Source organism: Bombina bombina, chromosome 3 (genome assembly GCF_027579735.1).
Source record: "Bombina bombina isolate aBomBom1 chromosome 3, aBomBom1.pri, whole genome shotgun sequence".
NCBI classification, from domain to species: Eukaryota; Metazoa; Chordata; class Amphibia; order Anura; family Bombinatoridae; genus Bombina; species Bombina bombina.
In genome coordinates, this window is record NC_069501.1 from 645639137 (window position 1) to 645660304 (window position 21168).

General features: G+C 38.3%; 1 protein-coding gene across 3 annotated transcripts in view; it reads left to right on the plus strand.

Annotated features, from left to right (window-relative positions):
• The window catches only part of ULK2 (unc-51 like autophagy activating kinase 2), a 439206-nt gene that overhangs the window by 383393 nt on the left and 34645 nt on the right, over positions 1-21168 (plus strand). For 2 of the 3 annotated variants that reach the window (XM_053707357.1, XM_053707358.1), the window contains exons 11-15: positions 898-948; positions 2730-2821; positions 8288-8459; positions 13038-13098; positions 14379-14471. In XM_053707357.1, the coding sequence (XP_053563332.1) occupies positions 898-948; positions 2730-2821; positions 8288-8459; positions 13038-13098; positions 14379-14471 (469 nt within the window). The remainder of the gene's footprint in view (positions 1-897; positions 949-2729; positions 2822-8287; positions 8460-13037; positions 13099-14378; positions 14472-21168) is intronic. The other variant, XM_053707359.1, reaches the window with a different exon arrangement.

The following is a 21168-nucleotide window of genomic DNA, read 5'->3' on the forward strand; positions in this document are numbered from 1 at the left end:
CAAGAATGTTATCCATTTGCAAGAGCATTAGATGTCAGCACTATTTCCTGCCATGTAGTTCTCCAGATGCATACCTAGGTATCTATACAACACAGAATATCATGGGAATGCAGCAAATTTGATAAAAGAAGTAAATTGGAAACTTTTATAAAATTATATGCTCTGTCTGAATCACAAAATAAAAAAACTTGTGGTTTACTATTTTTCTTTACTAACTATGAGTCTCTTATGCAAAAAATGGTCTAACTTCTCATTTGACACAAGCACATAATATTATTTGGTTCACATTATGTCCAAAACTCCTTAAATTCAAACACACTTAAAGGGACATTTGAGATGGTAATATAAAATGATAAATTGTATATATAAAACAACTCTGCAATATACTTTCATTATTTATTTTGTCCTCTTTGCCTGTAATTCCATTCTGAAATTGTGAGCCTTTCAGTTCCTGTTAGAAATGGAAGTGGAGAACATTGTTAAATCCAGCACAACCATTGGCTGCACACTCTAGTGACCTATGTATAACTGTTCCTAATTGGCCACAGCAGAGAAAGTAACACAAGTTACAACATGGCAGCTTTACACTTATTTTGTCACTTTTTAAACAACTAATGAAACTTTAAAAAATACATCTACATGTTAGTCATGGACTAATCTTTTCTTTGAATGCATCATTCTATCTAGGATGTATTTAGTGTTTAATGTCCCTTTAAGTCTTGGGGCTTCTGATCCGTATTATATATTAAATTAAAAGTGTGATAGATGTGTGTGCACACTGTTATATCCTAGGCATATCAGTGCATTCAAGCACTCAAAATTGTGAAACATTTCTTGCTCAACACCTGTAAACGATCAAACCTAAAAACATCTTCATCTTTTGTTGTTGTATTTCAGATGCATTTTTCAATCATCCTTTTCTTGATCAGGTGTCAACAGTCAAAAAGTGTAAGTAAAATTTACCTCAGATTTTAATGAACTTACCTAATTGAGCTGTGCTTTAAAATGTCTCATAATGCTCCCCATAGTTAATAAAAATCTTCAGATGCCATTACCTCAGCTGTAAAATATAGGCAGAGAGAACATTCAGGTGAAACAAAGTGTTCCTGTTGCAGCTCTCTCTGTGCTGAAGAAGGAAAGCAAGCTGGTCTTCAAATGCTGTTGCTATGGAGATATCAAAAAATAAATACATTTTTCTTTATTTGGAGCAGAAATACAAGTATATAACCTCTTCAGTAATAAATAAACAAAACTGAAGGAAGTTTAAAGAGATGGAAAACTGTATTGCTATGAAGAGTCAACCTCTTCAAGATAAATTGAGGTTATATTACCCATTGCTGTGGTATTCTGGGACAGTCAACATCGGTCACAACAGGATCCATATTTTTGAAGCCCAAAACGAAGATCCGCCTGCACCGCATCCCTTCTGTATTACCTATTTCCTTGTCCTAGTAATCATCCACGATACATGAGTTAATCAGATAGAAATATGGCCGCCTAACTCCCCACGCCAATATGTATCTACCTTTTCTTTCAAAGCATCCTCCAATCAGAATGCAATCCTCGGTCAGAATTTTCAAACTCATTCACAGAGTTTTGCGCATGCGCGATTGTATAGAAACCAAAAAAGCAGAACTTTATTTCTCACAATTAATTCTGCCGGATTCTATTTGTAACAGTACCTTATTACGATAATAAGAGGTAATTGTCACCGGCATTGAAAGGGTAAGTCCGATTTCTGACTGCATTCTGAATTGTTAACAAATGCGCATGCGCAATGACGTATGATGAGCGTCCTCAATACCTACATGAAGGAGCCTGAAATGGCGTTTTTTAAAAATTTGATTAAAAACAGCGCCACTTTAATTCATCAAAATTTACATTTCACTCCTGTTGTGAAAAAAATCTTACCTTTTAATCTTGACAGCAGCTCCAGCTTCCTCCACCCGTCGCAAAGCCTCTTCCTGGGTCTAAAATGAGGAATCAGGCTTCCTCCAATCACGGCGGGGGAAGCTGTGATTGGAGAATAACCTATCCATCATTTCTGACATCAGAAAAGGCTTGTGATGACCGGAGGAAGCTGGAGCTGCTGTCAAGAGTAAAAGGTAAGTTTTTTTTTTCAGAACAGGAGTGAAATGTAAATTTTGATGAATTAAAGTGCCCCTGTTTTAAATCAAATTTTTAAAAACCGGGCACTTTAGCATCAAAATTTACATTCTCTTTAATATCCCTTTAAGCTCACCACTGAAAAACCTATTTATGACAAATAAATGAAATCTGCTGCCCTCACAAAATAGAAGATTGAAAGCTTCTAAGTAGCATGCACAAATCAGCCTTGTCAATACCAAACTTGTCTTGCTCGTTCTGTCCTGAGGGCTTGTAGATCGTGTCTATTCATCCCCAGTTATATTTTACAGAAACACAGAGCCCTTTTATAAAAAAAAAACAAAACAAAAAAAAAAAACACATAAAGAGTTAATAATATACTCCGTTTTGTAATGTTTTTCCTGCTTTGTAATAATGAAAGAATTCTATTGTTTTAATACTAACTTAACTAAATAATTTAACTTGTCAATCACTCAAACAATTTATTTATGTTGGTGTCCACAGTGTACAGCACAGCAGCTTATTATCAAGGAATATTAGTATAACTGACACAGCAGTAACCCAAATTAAAGGGACACACACAAAAGACCATGTTAATATATTTTTTCATTGTCATTTAATAGCATGTCCGGTCCCAGTGCCTACCTATTCTGGGTCAAGTATTTCCGGCAGCTCCTGTGGAAGCTCCCCATCTTGCCGTTTTTCTTCTCCCCCTGTAAGTATAAGCTGCTTTTATTTAAGCAAATGGTCTATGTATATATCGTGCTTAAAGGGACAGTCTAGTCAAAACTAAACTTTGATAGTGGAGTACACCTACTAAATTAGACCTCTGGCTTTTGATAATTTGACACCTAGTTGTCAAAATGGAAAGTTGCAACTAATAAGGTATACCAAAGCGCCAACTATACGAAGGCTGGGTCACAAAGTCTTGATAAAGGTCTCTTTGTGACCGAAACGCGTCGACTGGTAAGCACAATTTCATTTTCTATTGATCTAAAAACAATCTACACCATCATATCTTTCTTTTACAGAAGGATCATCCAGGGATTATAACAAAATATTTGCCAAGAAGATAGAATTTTGGGTTGGAAAACGGCTAGCAAGTACTGACACTGCTATTCAGTATAAAACACTTGGAAAATCACCATAACTATTGCTGTTAGGATTCACAACACTTTAAGGATTATTGTTTTTCTTAAAGAGACACACTACTTATTATAATTTATTGTTGGATTATTTTTTCTATTAAGTTTTCACTGTTGGACTATTTTTTAGACTATTATTTACATCTATATAAGTTACTATTTGAACACACCACAATGTTTTTGTAAATTTTTGGTTTTTCATTTTTCACAATCTTTGTTCTTAATTCACGTTTTTTGAAGATCAACCTATTTTTTGACCATTAATAATTTTTGTACACTAATAATTTTTGTACACTATTTTTTGCACACAACTTTTTTGATACACATTTTTTACATTGGCATATTGCTGTCACAATATATTTTTTACTTGACAATGCGTATGTGTTAAACACACAGTTAGAGGTCTTACTCAGAGCCTTACACATTAGTCACTACTGGCAATATTTAGGAGCATTGCATAGAATCGAGAACATTATTGGTTAGATAATATTATATAACTGACTAATATATTTCACCTATTATGTGTATGTGGTAAATACAAAGTTGAATTTTTGTTGTGAGCCATATACTTAATTTGGAATTTTTTAGGAATATTTTTTAAGAGCAATGTTTGCACAATTTTAAATCCCATATCTGCTATATAACTATTTGTTTTAACTATTCATTTAGCTATCATTGCTGTATAAATTTGTGTATGTGTATGAGGTAAACACAAAGTTGAATTTCTGTTGTGAGCCTTATACTAAATTTGGAATTTTTTAGGAATATTTTTAAGAGCAATGTTTGCACAATTTTAAATGCTATATTTGTTACATAACTATTTGTTTTAACTATTCATTTAGCTATTATTGTTGTATAAATGTGATTGTTTATACATGGATCCATGTTTTTAACTGATTTGTGTACTCAATAAATTGTTTATTGTAATCGTTTGATAATATTGCATTAGGTCCAGACCCAGCCTTCGTATAGTTGGCACTTTGGTATACCTTATTAGTTTCAAAACTAAACTTTCATGATTCAGATAGGGCATGCAGTTTTAAACAACTCTCCAATTCACTTTCATCATTAAATTTGCTTTGTTGCCTTGGTGGTATTTTGTGAAAGCTAAACCTAGCTAGATTCAAACTGATTTCTAAACAGTTGAAAACCGCCTCTTAGCTCAGAGCATTTTGAAAGTTTTTTAAAGTTAGACAGTACTAGTTCATGTGTGTCATATAGATAACATTGTGCTCACTCCCGTGGAGTTGTTTAGGAGTCTGCACTGATTGGCTAAACTGCATGTATGTCAAAAGCACTGAGATTAAGGGGCAGTCTGCAGAGGCTTAGATACAAGGTAATCACAGATGTAAAATGGATATTAATATAACTGTGTTGGTTATGCAAAACTGGGGAATGGGTAATAAAGGGACTATCTATCTTTTTTAACCATAAAAATTCTGGTGTAGACTGTCCCTTTAAGGAATGTTAGACAAATTTCCACAGTTTTTCTAATGGGATAATTGTTGAAGTCTTCATGTGGTTTCTACACTTCAGTTTGAGAGCATCTCATGACATAGAAACTACCTGTCTCTTTTGTTAAATCAATATTAATAATACAGCTAGTATTTAATTGTAAAATAGACTGTTATAGTTTTAAATATTAACTTAAAAGAATATTTTCTTCTGAAAGAAAGAAATGTATAGAGTACCAATTGTAAAGTTTTGTTTTTAATCTTTATTTAAAAAATATATATATATTTTATCTAGTCAAACTGCTAATTAAGAAACACATTTTGACGACATATAAGAGCTTCCTCAAATGACTTCTGAATCTACTACCCTTAACCCCTTGGTGACCAAAGACGTGCCTGACACGTCCTCTGGGGTTTCAAGCGGTGGAAGGGATCGTGATCGCTTCCAGCAGCTTTCAATGTATTGCAGTGATGCCTCAATATTGAGGCATCACTGCAATACCTTTTTTTTTTACCCACCGATGCAGAGAGAGCCACTCTGTGGCCCTCTCTGCATTGGCCAGAGATGGTGCCGATCGTTGGTGGGTAGGAGCCATTGCAGGGAGGCTGGTGGGCGGCCCATCGCTGGAGGATATTCGGTAGAAGGGGACAGGATCGCACGCGGGGGTGCTGGGAGCGCGCGGGAGCGGGTGAGACCGATACACTATGGAACTTGTAAAGTGTAAAGGGAAGGAGGGGAGGATAAATGTTATCCAAGGGATCTTGGAGGGGGTGGGGGGTAGGTTATTGAGGGGGGGCAGCTACAATACAGAAAAATTGGGATTTTTATTTATTTTTTTAATAAAAAAAGCTAATTGCATGGAAAACTGGGTAATGGCAGACAGCTGCCAGTACCCAAGATGGCGTCAAATTGGTAGAGGGGGGAGGATTAGAGAGCTGTTTGGGGGGATTAGGGAGGTTGAGGGGCTAAGGGGGAATCCTACACTGCAGAATATATATATATTAAAAAAAAAAAAGCCTTTTATTTTAGTACTGTCAGACTTTCTGCTACTACTTAAGATGGAGGGGACAATTGTGGGGTGGGGGAGGGAAGAGAGCTGTTTGAGAGGGGTCAGGGAGGGATCAGGGGGTGGGATGTGTCAGGTGGGAGGCTGATCTCTACACTAAAGCTAAAATTAACCCTACAAGCTCCCTAATTAACCCCTTCACTGCTGGGCATATTACACGTGTGGTGCTCAGCTGCATTTAGCGGCCTTCTAATTACCAAAAAGCAATGCCAAAGCCATATATGTCTGCTATTTCTGAACAAAGAGGATCCCAGAGAAGCATTTCCAACCATTATACCATCATTGCACAAGCTGTTTGGGAATAATTTCAGTGAGAAACCTAAAGTTTGTGAAAGATGAAAAAATTTTTTTATTTGATCGCATTTGGCGCTGAAATGGTGGCATGAAATATAAATGGTGTATGAAGTATAGTAGTGTGCTAGATCTAAAGATATCAGACAGCTCACAATAAACAACTCCTTTCAAATGTTTAAAAAAAGGATTATTACACAAACAAAAAAGTTAGTGAGAGCGCTAGCCAGCTAGATATCAGGGTACACTCGTTAATGGTAAAATAATTGAAACATTTATTAAAAAACATATATCTGATTATCTCAATATATTCATCAAAGAAATAGGGACGTCTCCCTTGAAAGTATATAAACAGTGATACAATGGATCGCATACTTTGGGTTGTCTACTAAAAAAAAAAATATATACATGTCAAGGGATATTCAGGGAAAAAAATGGTTTGGAAATAGCTACTTGTACTTATTGCCCTATAACTTGCAAAAAAGCAAAGAACATGTAAACATTGAGTATTTCTAAACTCAGGACAAAATTAAGAAACTATTTAGCATGGGTGTTTTTTGGTGGTTGTAGATGTGTAACAAAATTTGGGGGTCAAAGTTAGAAAAAGTGTGGGATTTTTTCACCATATTTTATATATTTTTTTATAGTAAATTATATGATATGATGAAAATAATGGTATCTTTAAAAAGTCCATTTAATGGCTAGAAAAACACGGTATATAATATGTTTGGGTACAGTAAATGAATAAGAGGAAAATTACAGTTAAACACAAACACCACAGAAATATAAAAATAGCCCTGGTCCCAAACGGTAAGAAAATTGAAAAGTGATGTGGTCACTAAGGGGTTAAGCTTGAGATCATAACCCCTTGTTCTTGAATTTTTCTTTTTATGAAAACAACTCACAGTCTCAGCTTAGTAACTATCATATCACCTCTTTCCCTACTCTCCTCTAAGCTATACATGTTTAGGTCATTGAGCCTCTCCTGGTAAATTCTATATTTAGACCATGAGGTCTATTTATGAAAGGGACATTAATACCACATTTTTTCTTTCATGATTTTGAAAGAGAATGGAACTTTCTAATTTACTTCTATTATCTATTTTGCTTCAGTCTCTTAATATCCTTTGCTGAAAAGCATATATAGATTGGCTTAGTTGTTGCTGATTGGTGGCTGCACATAGATTGGCTCAATCATGTGCATTGCTATTTCTTCAGCAAAGGATATCTAAGGAATGAAGCAAATTAGATAATAGAAGTAAATTGGAATGTTGTTTAAAATTGTATTCTCTATCTGAATCATGAAAGAACATTTTTGGGTTTAGTGTCCCTTTAAGCTCAGATATCAGCTATGGAGCTCCATTGGCGGCAGGTTTGCACGGGCGAGCCTGCAGACGAGAATTAAAGAGATATGAAACCCAATTTTTTTCTAAATGTAGCCACCAATCAGTAAGCACTACCCAGGTGCTGAACCAAAAATGGGCCGGCTCCTAAGCTTGCATTCCTGCTTTTTCAAATAAAGATACCAAGAGAACAAAGAAAAATTAATAATAGGAGTAAATTAAAAAGTTGCTTAAAATTGCATGCTCTATCTAAAAAAAATGGGTTTCATATCCCTTTATGAAGCAGCGGTCATCAGACCACTGCTTCTTAACCCACTACGCTACCTGTTTTGTGGGAATGTCAATCCCCCCGGATGTTTCCGACCAGGGAGATTGACAGTCTCTGCTCGCACAATTGGCTGCGCGCAAGCATGGGACGGGGTTGCACACTTCTGCGAGTGTGCAATGATAAATGCAGGCAGTGTATTTCTGCCCGCAAGATGTACGCCCAGTCTTTAATAAATCTACCATCATATATGCTCTCTTTCTGTTAATATGGGAAGAGTAAAAGTAAGAAACTGTTTTTCTTAATTTAGGGCACATCAACAAAACAGATTTTCATGATATCTGAAATAATCAGCTGATTGGTGATAGTAACTATGGTTACTGATCAGCTGATTATTTCACCTGTGCTCTAGTTCAGACCCTTTGGTTTGCCTTGAGGACTGGAGGCTCTGCAGTGTGATTTTCTCAAGATCACAACATACAGGGATATAGAGTGTGCTGCGATTGTGAAACTAATGGTTGTTGCATGAAGGTTTAATAGTAGAATATATGAGTTTAACAGTGTTTAATGATTTTTTAGAATATAAACACATTATTATGTTTCTTTCTTCATTCAGTCATTGCCAGACATGCAGCATATCCAGGAAGAACATTTGTCTTCCCCTCCATTGGGTCCTCCAAACTACTTGCAGGTCTCCAAAGATTCAGCCAGCACTAGCAGCAAGAATTCCTCATGTGATACGGACGACTTTGTTCTGGTCCCACACAATATATCTTCTGACCATTCATGTAAGAAACAAATTTGATCATTACAACAAAAGTGTGTGATCACAGGACATGTATTTATTGCACAATACTGGCTAAAGGGGCTATAAAAGTAGGATAAAATATTCTAATGTGTTAGAGTATTTATTATTGCACCATTGCTTGCATATAATTCTGAACTGCTTTTTCATATAAAGAGAGAAAAATAATTGGAGTACAGTGTCCCTTTAAGAGGATAAGTGTCCGTTGTTAACCATTTCACGTGTGTGTGGGCACGCAGCAAATTAAGGGGGTGAGCTATGTTCATTTATCATTATCACCCAACCAAGGGAGTCTGTTCTGACTGATTATGATAGTAAAAATCTGGGGCGCGATCCGATATATACGGAGCAGGTTTCGGCGCAAGCGTGGAAACCTGCACCGCCCGTAGTTTCACCTCGCACATCGACCTATCACATATACGGCGCCGGCAGTTGAAGTGCCGTAAGTCGGACAAGCTAGCGATGTCCAGAAATCAGCGTCAGTACAAATTTCTGGAGTGCCAGTGACTTATGGCACTTTAGAAAGTGCCGCCGCCTAAAAAAACTAACTAAAATATTAAATCTCCCGTTACTGTCTAACACGCCTCCCAAAAATAGCCCAACACGTATACCCCTCTATCCGCAATCCCCCCTCTCACTCCTAACAATAAATGTATTAACCCCTAAACTGCCGCTCCCGGACCCCACCGACACCTATATTAAATTTAATACCCCCAATCTGATCCCCCTACACCGCCGCCACCTATATTATATGTACTACCCCCTAATCTGACCCCCTTACACCGCTGCCACCTATATTATATGTACTACTCCCTAATCTGACCCCCTTACACTGCCGCCACCTATATTAAATTTATTAACCCCTAATCTGATCCCCCTACACCGCCGCCACCTATATTATATGTACTACCCCCTAATCTGACCCCCTTACACCGCCGCCACCTATATTATATGTACTACTCCCTAATCTGACCCCCTTACACCGCCGCCACCTATATTAAATTTATTAACCCCTAATGTGAGCCCCCTACACCGCCGCCACCTATATTAAATTTATTAACCCCTAATCTAATCCCCCTACACCACCGCCACCTATTTTAAATATATCAACCCCTAAACCTAAGTCTAACCCTAACACTCCCTAACTTAATTATTATTTAAATAAATCTAAATAATATTAATATTATTAACTAAATTATTCCTATTTAAAACTAAATACTTACCTATAAAATAAACCCTAAAATAGCTACAATATAATTAATAATTACATTGTAGCTATTTTAGGGTTTATATTTATTTTACAGGTAACTTTGTATTTATTTTAACTAGGTACAATAGCTATTAAATAGTTAATAACTATTTAATAGCTACCTAGTTAAAATAATTACAAAATTACCTGTAAAATAAATCCTAACCTAAGTTACAAATACACCTAACACTACACTATCAATAAATTAATTAAATAAACTACAATTATCTCAACTAAAATACAATTAAATACACTAAACTATATTACAAAAAAACAAACAAACACTAAATGACAAAAAATAAAAATAATAAATTTCCAAAATAATAAAATTTCCCTACCCTAAACTAAATTAAAAAGTAATCAGCTCTATTAACAGCCCTTAAAAGGGCCTTTTGCGGGGCATTGCCCCAAAGTAATCAGCTCTTTTACCTGTAAAAAAAAAAAAAGAACAACCCCCCCATTACAACCCACCACCACACACCCCTACTCTAAAACCCACCCGATCCCCCCTTAAAAAAACCTTAAAAAAACGGAGTATATACCTACAATGTATAATGACTGTATGATGTTACATGTAAATTGAAAACATAATAAATAAAAATAAAAAAATAAAAAAACTTAAAACAACGTACACTGAATAGGAATTCAAGGTACGCGATTAAAAATGGCGTCCCTTGAATTCCTATTGGCTGATTTGAGCCTTCAAATTCAAATCGGATGAGAGTTACTTTAATTCTATTGGCTGATTTGAATAGCCAATAGAATAAGAGCTACTGTAATTCTATTGGCTGATTAGACTAACCAATAGAATTACAGTAGCTCTTATTCTAGTGGCTATTCAAATCAGCCAATAGAATTAAAGTAGCTCTCATCCGATTGGCTGATTTGAATTTGAAGGCTCAAATCAGCCAATAGGAATTCAAGGGACGCCATTTTTAATCGCGTACCTTGAATTCCTATTCAGTGTACGGCGGAGACCGTATGAAGAGGATCCTCCACGCTCCATGGCTCTGGTCTTCAGTTCCAGCATCGCCGGTCTTCAGTTCCAGAGTGAACGTTCTTCAGCTCCGCGGTCATCGGTCTTTAACTCCTCCGCTCCGCTCCGGCTGGTTCCTGGAAGAAGAAGAGGTCGCCGCCTGGAAGAAGACTTCAAAGCCTGGAACAGGACCATCTCCGCTGGTCTTCAGGACAGGTAAGGACCACTTGGGGGTTAGACTTAGGTTTTTTTAAGGGGGGATCGGGTGGGTTTTAGAGTAGGGGTGTGTGGGTGGGGAGTTGTAATGGGGGGGTGGGTTGTTCTTTTTTTTTTATAGGTAAAAGAGCTAATTACTGAGCTGATTACTTTGGGGCAATGCCCCGGAAAAGGCCCTTTTAAGGGCTGGTAATAGAGATGATTACTTTTTTAATTTAGTTTAGGGTAGGGAAATTTTATTATTTTGGGGGGCTTTTTTATTTTATTAGGGGGCTTAGATTAGGTGTAATTAGCTTAAAATTCTTGTAATCTTTTTTTATTTTTTTTGTAATTTAGTGTTTGTTTTTTTGTAATATAGTTTAGTGTATTTAATTGTATTTTAGTTGAGATAATTGTAGGTAGTTTATTTAATTAATTTATTGATAGTGTAGTGTTAGGTGTATTTGTAACTTAGGTTAGGATTTATTTCACAGATAATTTTGTAATTATTTTAACTAGGTAGCTATTAAATAGTTATTAACTATTTAATAGCTATTGTACCTAGTTAAAATAAATACAAAGTTACCTGTAAAATAAATATAAACCCTAAAATAGCTACAATGTAATTATTAATTATATTGTAGCTATCTTAGGGTCTATTTTATAGGTAAATATTTAGTTTTAAATAGGAATAATTTAGTGAATAATATTAATATTATTTAGATTTATTTAAATAATAATTAAGTTAGGGGGGGTTAGGGTTAGACTTAGGTTTAGGGGTTAATATATTTAAAATAGGTGGCGGCGTTGTAGGGGGATTAGATTAGGGGTTAATAAATTTAATATAGGTGGCGGCGGTGTAGGGGGCTCACATTAGGGGTTAATAAATTTAATATAGGTGGCGGCGGTGTAAGGGGGTCAGATTAGGGGGTAGTACATATAATATAGGTGGCGGCAGTGTAGGGGGATCAGATTACGGGTTAATAAATTTAATATAGGTGTAAGGGGGTCAGATTAGGGGGTAGTACATATAATATAGGTGGCGGTGGTGTAGGGGGCTCACATTAGGGGTTAATAAATTTAATATAGGTGGCGGCGGTGTAAGGGGGTCAGATTAGGGGGTAGTACATATAATGTAGGTGGCGGTGGGGTCCGGGAGCGGCGGTTTAGGGGTTACAAGACTTTATTAGGTATTGCGGCGGGGGATTGCGGTTGACAGGTAGATAGACATTGCGCATGCGTTAGGTGTTAGGTTTTATTTTGCAGGCAGTTTAGGGAGTTACGGGGCTCCAATACTTAGCGTAAGGCTTACTACGCCTGCATTTTGTGGCAAGGTGAAAATGGAGTAAGATTTCTCCATTTTCGCCACGTAAGTCCTTACGCTGTATATTGGATACCAAACTGCGCTGGTTTGGTATATCACTCTATGGGCAAAAAACTATGGCCGAAGGGTGAAATATACGAGCGTAACTTCTATGTTACGCCGTATATGTGATAGCAAACCAGCGCAAAATTTGGCATCGCCGGCTTTTGCGGGTGACGCTGCATATCGGATCGGGCCCCTGATATATAGTAATATAATAATATAGTCTAAGTACAGATTATCCTTTCATCAAATGAGAGTTAAATATGCGTTTCCCATCAGGCTTTCATTTGCATAGCAGTCATTTGTAGATTTTAGATTTTAAAGTGCATGCCAAGAAAGCAATAGCTAAATAGTTCTATGTATTTATTTAAATAGTTTTATAAATAAAAATACCAATATTTAATTTTAACTTGTTAAAACTAATACTGCTGTATTTCAAAATATTAATGGTACCAGATCATGCAGATGAGACAAAACATTTTAATTAGGTGTTTGAAAACTCTTGAGAATGAAAACAAAACAAAAACAAACAGAAAAAAGTTTTCTATACAAATTTATATCAATTGGTGTTTATGAATTTAAATCATACCTACCAGTATATGAATTTATATTGGTGTTTATGAATATAAAATCATACCTACCAGTATATGAATTTATATTGGTGTTTATGAATATAAAATCATACCTACCAGTAGGCACTTATGTGATGTTTTTCACTTTTTATGTAACCTAGTAATCATAGTTTGCTCATTTCTGTTAACCTCTGGTTTTGTAGATGATATGCCTGTGGGGACAGCTGGACGAAGAGCATCTAGTGAGTTCTTAATGTGCGGAGGGTGAGTTATCTACTTTTCACTCTATATCTAGTTTTGGACAAATGTAATGTGAACCCTAAGGGGCCCGATTTATCATGTCCGCCCGACTGTTGGCATTTATCATTGCACAAGCATTTTGTATGAAATGCTTGTGCAATGCCGCCCCCTGCACATTTGCAGCCAATTGGCTGCTAGCAGGGGGTGTCAGGGGGTGTCAGAGGTGGCGGATAAGTTAAGGAACAGCAGTCTCACGACCGCTGCTTCTTAATTTATGTTTCTGGCGAGCCGGAAAGGCTTGTGCGGAAACTGCTGCATTCGCAGCATCATAAATCGGCCTCCATGCCTTATGCTACTGAAATGATAAAGATTATTAACGTTGCCAAAGTTTAGAAACGTTATTTGTTCAACTGTATTGTGTTTATTTCTGGTCATTGGCTCCAGAACATTTAAACTCTATTCAATAATATTGTACCATCAGTCATGATAAAATAATATCACAACTGTTAAAAATACTTTATAAAACATCTAGCTTTCACATGCAAAATTGTGTTTTGTGCCACACTCCCTATATGGGCGAACTTGCAAATTAAATAGCTGGTTTAGACAGTTGCAGCATTTTGAAAACCTAAGTTACAGATTTGCATTTTGGTCTCTAGGGTTCGGGGAAAAAGCACTGTTTTACACAAAAGCAAGAGGTAAAGTTGACCTCTTAAAAATGTCAGTTTATATCAAAATGTAAAGTACTGACTAATGGGTACTGAATTCAGAGGCAGTTGTTACTGCAGTAGAGTGTCCTAGTAAATATACTTGATTTATTCAGCTTAAAGGGACTGTCTACTTGATTTTTTTTATTGTTTAAAAAAGATAGATAATGCCTTTACTACCCATTCTCCAGCTTTGCATAACCAACATTATTATATTTATATACTTTATAACCTCTGTTTGCCTGTTTCTAAGCCCCAGCAGGCCGTCCCTTACCTTAGTGCTTTTTAAATCTTGCACAACAGCTAGACAGCGCTAGTTCATGTGTGCCATATAGATAGCATTGTGCTCACTCCCGTGGAGAATTATAATGGTTATGCAAGAACCAGCACTGATTGACCAAAATGCAAGATTGTAAAAAGTACTGAGATAATAGGCTGCCAGGGCTTAGAGGTAATCATAGAGGTAAAAATTATATTAATTAAACAGTGTTGGTTATTCAAAGCTGGGGAATGGGTATCTTTTTAAATTATAACTATTGTAAAGTAGACTGTCCCTTTAATGTAGTGACATTAGATTATTGTTGGTCTTCTTTACAGGCAGTCGCCATTAAATACTTCAGGTGGCTCTGGTAATGTGCAGAAACCTTCTTCCAGTTCCTCACGCTGTGGTTCTTCTGCTATTACTGCCAGGTATTTTGAGTTATTTATCGTATAATCAATATCCTTTCATTTTTCCAAAGATAATGAATGAAAATGTTTCTTTATATAGCTTCACCAAAGGGCTATTGGCCAGGTAAGAAAGGAAGTGGCAATAAGAAATTAGCATACAACTAGCTAATACTACAAGCTAGTGACTGGTGGCTACACACATATGTTTCTTATCATTGCTCACCAGATCAATTTCTAACACATTATAATATTTTCTTTTCTTTCTAATGACATGATGAGTCCACAAATCATCTAATTACTATTGGGAATATCACTCCTGCCCAGCAGGAGTCGGCAAAGAGCACCACAGCAAAGCTGTTAAATATCACCTCCCTTCCCTCCAACCCCAGTCATTCTCTTTGGCTACGTTAGAGCAAGGAAGTGGTAAAGTTAGGTGTTAGGAATAAGATTCTTAAAGCAAGACTTTATTATTTTTTAAGCAGTGCAAGATTGTTCTGTTTTGCTCTAGGGTGTAGCCATAATCCATATCATTCTCTTCAGTAGAGTAGTGGTGGCTTTAAAGCAATGGGAACTTGTGGGACATAATTCTCACTGCGCCTCCAATGTATTTATGCTGCCCTAACCATGCAAGCCTGAGTAAGATTACTCAGTCTTTGTTTCTACCCACAGGTCCATGTAAGGGAACTGGCCTCCCAAACCTAGTGAGCTGCCGTGCTGCCTGACAGAAGTATTAAGGTAAGTGCTAACTTTATGTTTTTCTGGGACATGCAGAGAAAAAGGATAGCACTTTTACTTTTATTGGGACAAGTTACATTCACCTATTAGGTAAAATAGGTGACAGGGGAATATTGTTTAAGGGCAGCAGAGCAGGCACTGGGGACGAGGAGAATCTGTCTCTTGGTTGTGTATTTGTTTTTTATACTTCACTCCCGACGGCTGTGATAATTGATTTAGCTGATCGGGAGGTTTCAGGTTACGCCCACGATGGGCGAAGTTAGATACGGCAGCAGTTCTTATTGCGCACCTTTTTTCTGTTTGTCACTTCCTGTGTCTCCGTAGGGAAATTCAGCTGCATCATAGATCCAGCAGCGTTGTGGTTACGGACCGCAGTGTTCATAGAGTTGAGTCTGAATCAATTACAAAGTATTTAATTTGTTAGCAGGCAGGCAGGTAAGCACCTCAGCAACGTTAAGCTGAGGTGTAGAGTTGTCTGGAAGTTATTTTGGGGGCTAAGGTGTAATTTTAATAGCAGAAAAATAAAGCAGCTATATTGTTCGTTAAAAATTAAAGGAACAGTAACAATGTTTTTGTTTTTGGGGGATATTTTCTGAATTAAATATCATTTGTCTGTTTATTGGTGAATAAAGATGGACCTAGAAACCCTGCAAGATGTTACATGTTCTTTATGTTTTGATGCTAATCTAGAACCACCAATCCCTTTCTGTTCCCCATGTATTGAGAGAACCTTACATTACAGGGATATACTTTTTCCTGAGCCAACATTGTCTAAGGCGGATACTGTTCAGGAATCTTCTGACAATATTCAGGATATGCCACAGCTTTCTCTTCAAGCATCCCATAATTTAGCGTCCATACAGCCAGTGCCCTTCGCTTCCTCTATTACTCCACCTGGAGTTACCTTGCAAGACATTGCTTCCCTAATGTCATCAGAAACCTGAAGAGGAGGATACTTCGGTAGCATCTGAGGGTGAAATCTCAGACTCAGACAGTGTTATACCTTTAACTGATACTGAAGTTGTTTCTTTCAGGTTTAAGCTTGAACACCTCCGTTTGTTACTTAAGGAGGTTTTAGCTACCCTGGACAAGTCCGACGCTACTGTCGTAGTCAATCCTAAGAAGTCTAGTAAACTAAACAAGTATTTTGATGTGCCCTCCATGGTGGAGGTATTTCCTATACCAGATAGGGCTACAGAGATTATTGCTAAGGAATGGGAGAGACCGGGTATCCCTTTTTCTCCATCCCCTATATTTAAAAAGATGTTTCCCATCGCAGACTCTATCAAGGAGTCTTGGCAAACGGTACCCAAAGTGGAAGGGGCAATTTCCATGCTAGCCAAGAGAACAACTATTCCCATAGAGGATAGTTGTTCCTTTAAGGATCCTATGGATAAGAAGTTAGAGGGGTTGCTCAAGAAAATGTATGTACACTAGGGTTTACAATGGCAACCTGCGGTTTGTATTGCTACTGTCTCTAGTGCGGCAGCATACTGGTTTGATGTGTTGTCTGATTCTATTCGGACAGACACTCCCCTCAAAGAAATCCAGGATATGATAAAGGCCATTAAGTTGGCCAACTCCTTTATCACGAGTGCTTCCCTTCAGGTTATTAAGCTGGGAGCTAAGATTTCTGGTTTTGCCGTATTGGCCAGCAGAGCTTTATGGTTAAAATCTTGGTCTGCTGATGTATCATCTAAGTCTAAACTTTTGGCGATTCCTTACAAGGCAAAGACCTTGTTTGGGCCGGGTTTTGACGGAAATAATTTCTGACATTACGAGAGGAAATTCCCATTTCATCCCTCAGGATAAGAGAAATAAACAAAAGGGACGTCCGAATAATTTTCGCTTCTTTGAAATTCCAAGGGAAATCCTTTCACTCCCTCTTCCAAGCAGGAGCAGTCCAAGCCTTCCTGGAGGCCCAATCAGTCTTGGAACAAGGGAAAACAATCCAAAAAGCCTGCTATTGAATCAAAAACAGCATGAAGGGCCTGCCCCCGATCCGGGACCGGATCTTGTGGGGGGCAGACTTTCTTCTTCACTCAGACTTGGGTTCGAGATGTTCAGGATCCCTGTGCGGTGCACATTGTGTCCCAGGGATACAAACTAGAGTTCAAGACCTTTCCTCCCAAGGGCAGGTTTCTGCTTTCAAGATTATCTGTAGACCAGACAAAAAGAGAGGCGTTCTTAGACTGTGTTCGGAACCTCTCCGACCTGGGAGTGATAGTTCCTGTTCTGATGCAGGAACGGGGTCTGGGGTTCTATTCCAATCTGTTCGTGGTTCCCAAAAAGGAGGGAACCTTCAGACCAATTTTAGATCTCAAGAGTCTAAACAAATTCCTCAGAGTGCCATCCTTTAAGATGGAAACTATTCGTTCCATTCTTCCTTTGGTCCAAGAGGGTCAATTCATGACAACGGTGGATTTGAAGGCTGCATACCTGCATGTTCCCATCCACAGGGACCATCACAAGTTTCTAAGGTTTGCATTTCTAGACAAACACTTCCAGTTCGTGGCTCTTCCATTTGGCCTTGCCACAGCTCCCAGAATTTTCTCAAAGATTCAGGGATCCCTGTTGGCGGTGCTCCGATTGCGGGTCATTGCAGTGGCGCCTTATCTGGACGCCATTCTAGTTCAGGCGCCATCCTTTCAACAAGCAAGATCCCACACGGAAATACTATATTTCCTGCAATCTCACGGATGGAAGGTAAATTTAGAAAAGAGTTCCTTAGTTACAAATACAAGGGTAATTTTCTTGGGAACCATAATAGATTCCTTATCAATTAAGATGTTTCTGACTGAAGTCAGGAAATCAAAGATTTTCAATTCTTGCCTAGCGCTTCAGTGCTCTCCACGGCCATCAGTAGCTCAGTGCATGGAGATAATCGATCTGATGGTAGCGGCAATGGACATCATCCCATTCGCCCCTTTCCACCTCAGACCTCTGCAGTTAAGCATGCTCAGTCAGTGGAACGGAGATTATGCAGATCTTTCTCCGTGATTATAGCTGGAGCAGGAGACAAGGCATTCTCTTCTTTGGTGGTTGTCGCAGGATCATCTCTCCCAGGGAACCTGCTTTCGCAGACCCTCTTGGGTGATTGTGACAACAGACGCCAGCCTTCTGGGATGGGGAGCAGTCTGGGGCTCTCTAAAGGCTCAGGGAACATGGACTCAGTTGGAGTCTATTTTACCCATAAACATTCTGAAGCTGAGAGCAATCTTCAATGCTCTTCTGGCCTGGCCTCAGTTAGCCTCGGCCCAGTTCATCAGGTTCCAGTCGAACAATATAACTTCAGTGACTTACATCAACCATAAGGGAGGAACTCTAAGTTCCTTGGCCATGACAGAGGTAGCCAAGATCATTCAGTGGGCGGAGACCGACAATTGCTGTCTGTCGGCAATCCACATCCTAGGAGTGGACACCTGGGAGGCGGACTTCCTGAGCAGGCAGACCTTTCACCCGGGGGAGTGGGAATTCCATCCGGAAGTGTTTTCCAGCCTGATTCTCAAATGGGGTCAGCCGGAATTGGATCTCATGGCATCTTGGCAGAATGCCAACCTTCCGAAGTACGGGTCGAGGTCAAGGGACCCTCAGGCTGTACTGATAGAGGCTCTTTCCTCCGTTCACTCTTCTACCTTGGGTCATTGATCGAATCAAGCAGGAGAGGGCGTCGGTGATCCTCATTGCACTGGCGTGACCTCGCAGGATTTGGTATGCAGACCTGGTGGACATGTCATCTCTTCCACCTTGGAGACTTCAGTTGAGGAAGGAACTTCTACTTCAAGGGCCCTTCCTTCATCCAAATCTAGTTTCTCTGAAGCTGACTGCTTGGAGATTGAACGCTTAATTTTATAAAAGCGTGGATTTTCGGAATCGGTCATTGATACCATGATTCAGGCTCGTAAACCTGTGACTAGAATTACTAGATTTACCATAAGATATGGCGTAAATATCTATATTTGTGTGAATCCAAGGGCTACTCTTGGAGTAGAGTTAGGATTCCTAGAATCCTGTCGTATCTCCAAGAAGGTTTGGAGAAGGGTTTATCGGCAAGTTCCCTAAAGGGTCAAATATCTGACTTGTCTATTTTGTTACATAAATGTCTGGCGGACGTCCCAGACGTGCAATCGTTTTGTCAGGCCTCGGTAAGGATCAGGTCTGTGTTCAAGCCAGTTACTCCTCCCTGGAGTCTTAATTTAGTTCTTAAGGTTCTTCAAGGGGCTTCGTTTGAGCCTATGCATTCCTTAGATATTAAGTTGTTATCTTGGAAAGTTTTGTTTCTTGTTGCTATTTCATCTGCTCGTAGAGTGTCAGAGCTCTCGGCATTACAGTATGAGTCTCCTTACCTTATTTTTCATTCGGATAAGGTGGTTTTGCGTACTAAGTTAGGGTTTCTCCCTAAAGTAGTTTCAGACCGGAACATTAATCAGGAGATTGTTGTTCCTTTCTTGTGTCCTAATCCTTCTTCTCAAAAGGAACGGCTTTTGCACAATCTGGGCGTGGTGTATGCATTAAAGTTCTATTTACAGGCGACTAAGGATTTTCGTCAGTGTTCTGCTCTGTTTGTGGTATTCTCTGGGAAACGTAAGGGACAGAAAGCTACAGCTACTTCTCCTTTTTTGTGGCTGAAGAGTATCATTCGCTTTGCCTATGAAACTGCTGGACAGCAGCCTTCTGAGAGCGTTATGGCTCATTCTACGAGGGCTGTTTCCTCTTCCTGGGCATTCAAAAATTAAGCTTCTGTGGAACAGATTTGCAAGGCTGCAACTTGGTCCTCTCTTCACACTTTTTCAAAATTCTATAAATTTAGCACTTTTGCCTCGGCTGAGGCCTCTTTTGGGAGAAAGGTTCTTTAAGCAGTGGTGCCTTCCGTTTAGGTTCCCTGTCTTGTCACTCCCTTATCATCTGTGTACTCTAGCTTGGGTATTGATTCCCAATAGTAATTAGATGACCCGTGGACTCATCGTGTCATTAAAAAGAAAACAAAGTTTATGCTTACCTGATAACTTTATTTATTTCTTGACACGATGAGTCCACAGCCCGCCCTGTTTTTTAGACAGGTTGTTGGTATGTTATAAACTTCAGACACCTCTGCACCTTGTTGCTTCCTTTCTCTCCTTTGCTCCGATCGAATGACTGGAGTTTCAGGGAAGGGAGGTGATATTTAACAGCTTTGCTGTGGGGCTCTTTGCCGCCTCCTGCTGGGCAGGAGTGATATTCCCAATATTAATTAGATGATCGTGGATTCATCATGTCAAAAAAGAAAGAAATTTATCAGGTAAGCATAAATTTCGTTTTTGTACTTTTATGTCCCTAAATATTTAAGTTACAAATACTGAATTATGTAGACAATTAAAATTGAAATTTTTATATTTTTTAGTGGATTTTTTTAAAGCTGATCTTTAAAATGATTGTGGAATCGACTGACATTTTTGCCAGACATAAACAAATAAATAGTGCTCTGGTGTGAAGATGTTCGGGTTTCCCTGGACTTTGTGTTGTTTTCTGCCAACAGTTTAAATAGCAGTAGGTTTCTCTTCAGGATTGATTTTGTGTTGACTGCCAGATTTAGGCTCTAAACCACAACCCTTAAATAATATTGGCCTGGCTGTCTTTAAATAGGTGAGGTGTGCCACAGATCACTTAGGTATAGAATCATATTCCAGTAGGATTAAGCATTTTCATGCTTCAGTCATCACTTACTAAATGTATTTGTAGTGCTTTATTACACATTTATTTATATAACATAAAGTGTAATTTAATGCTACAATTAATTCACTACTTCATATTCTCATGTACAGCAACATCCCAATTTTATTGCAAGATTGGTTCAGGTATACTGGCCTAGATTCACTAATGAGAAGGCCAGAGAAATTGGAGACCAGATGTATGTGCTGACCTTGAAACAGTAATTTCTGCAGTGTTCACTAATTTCATAATTAACCATTTATTTTTTATAAATTTTATTTTATTTTATTTTTAA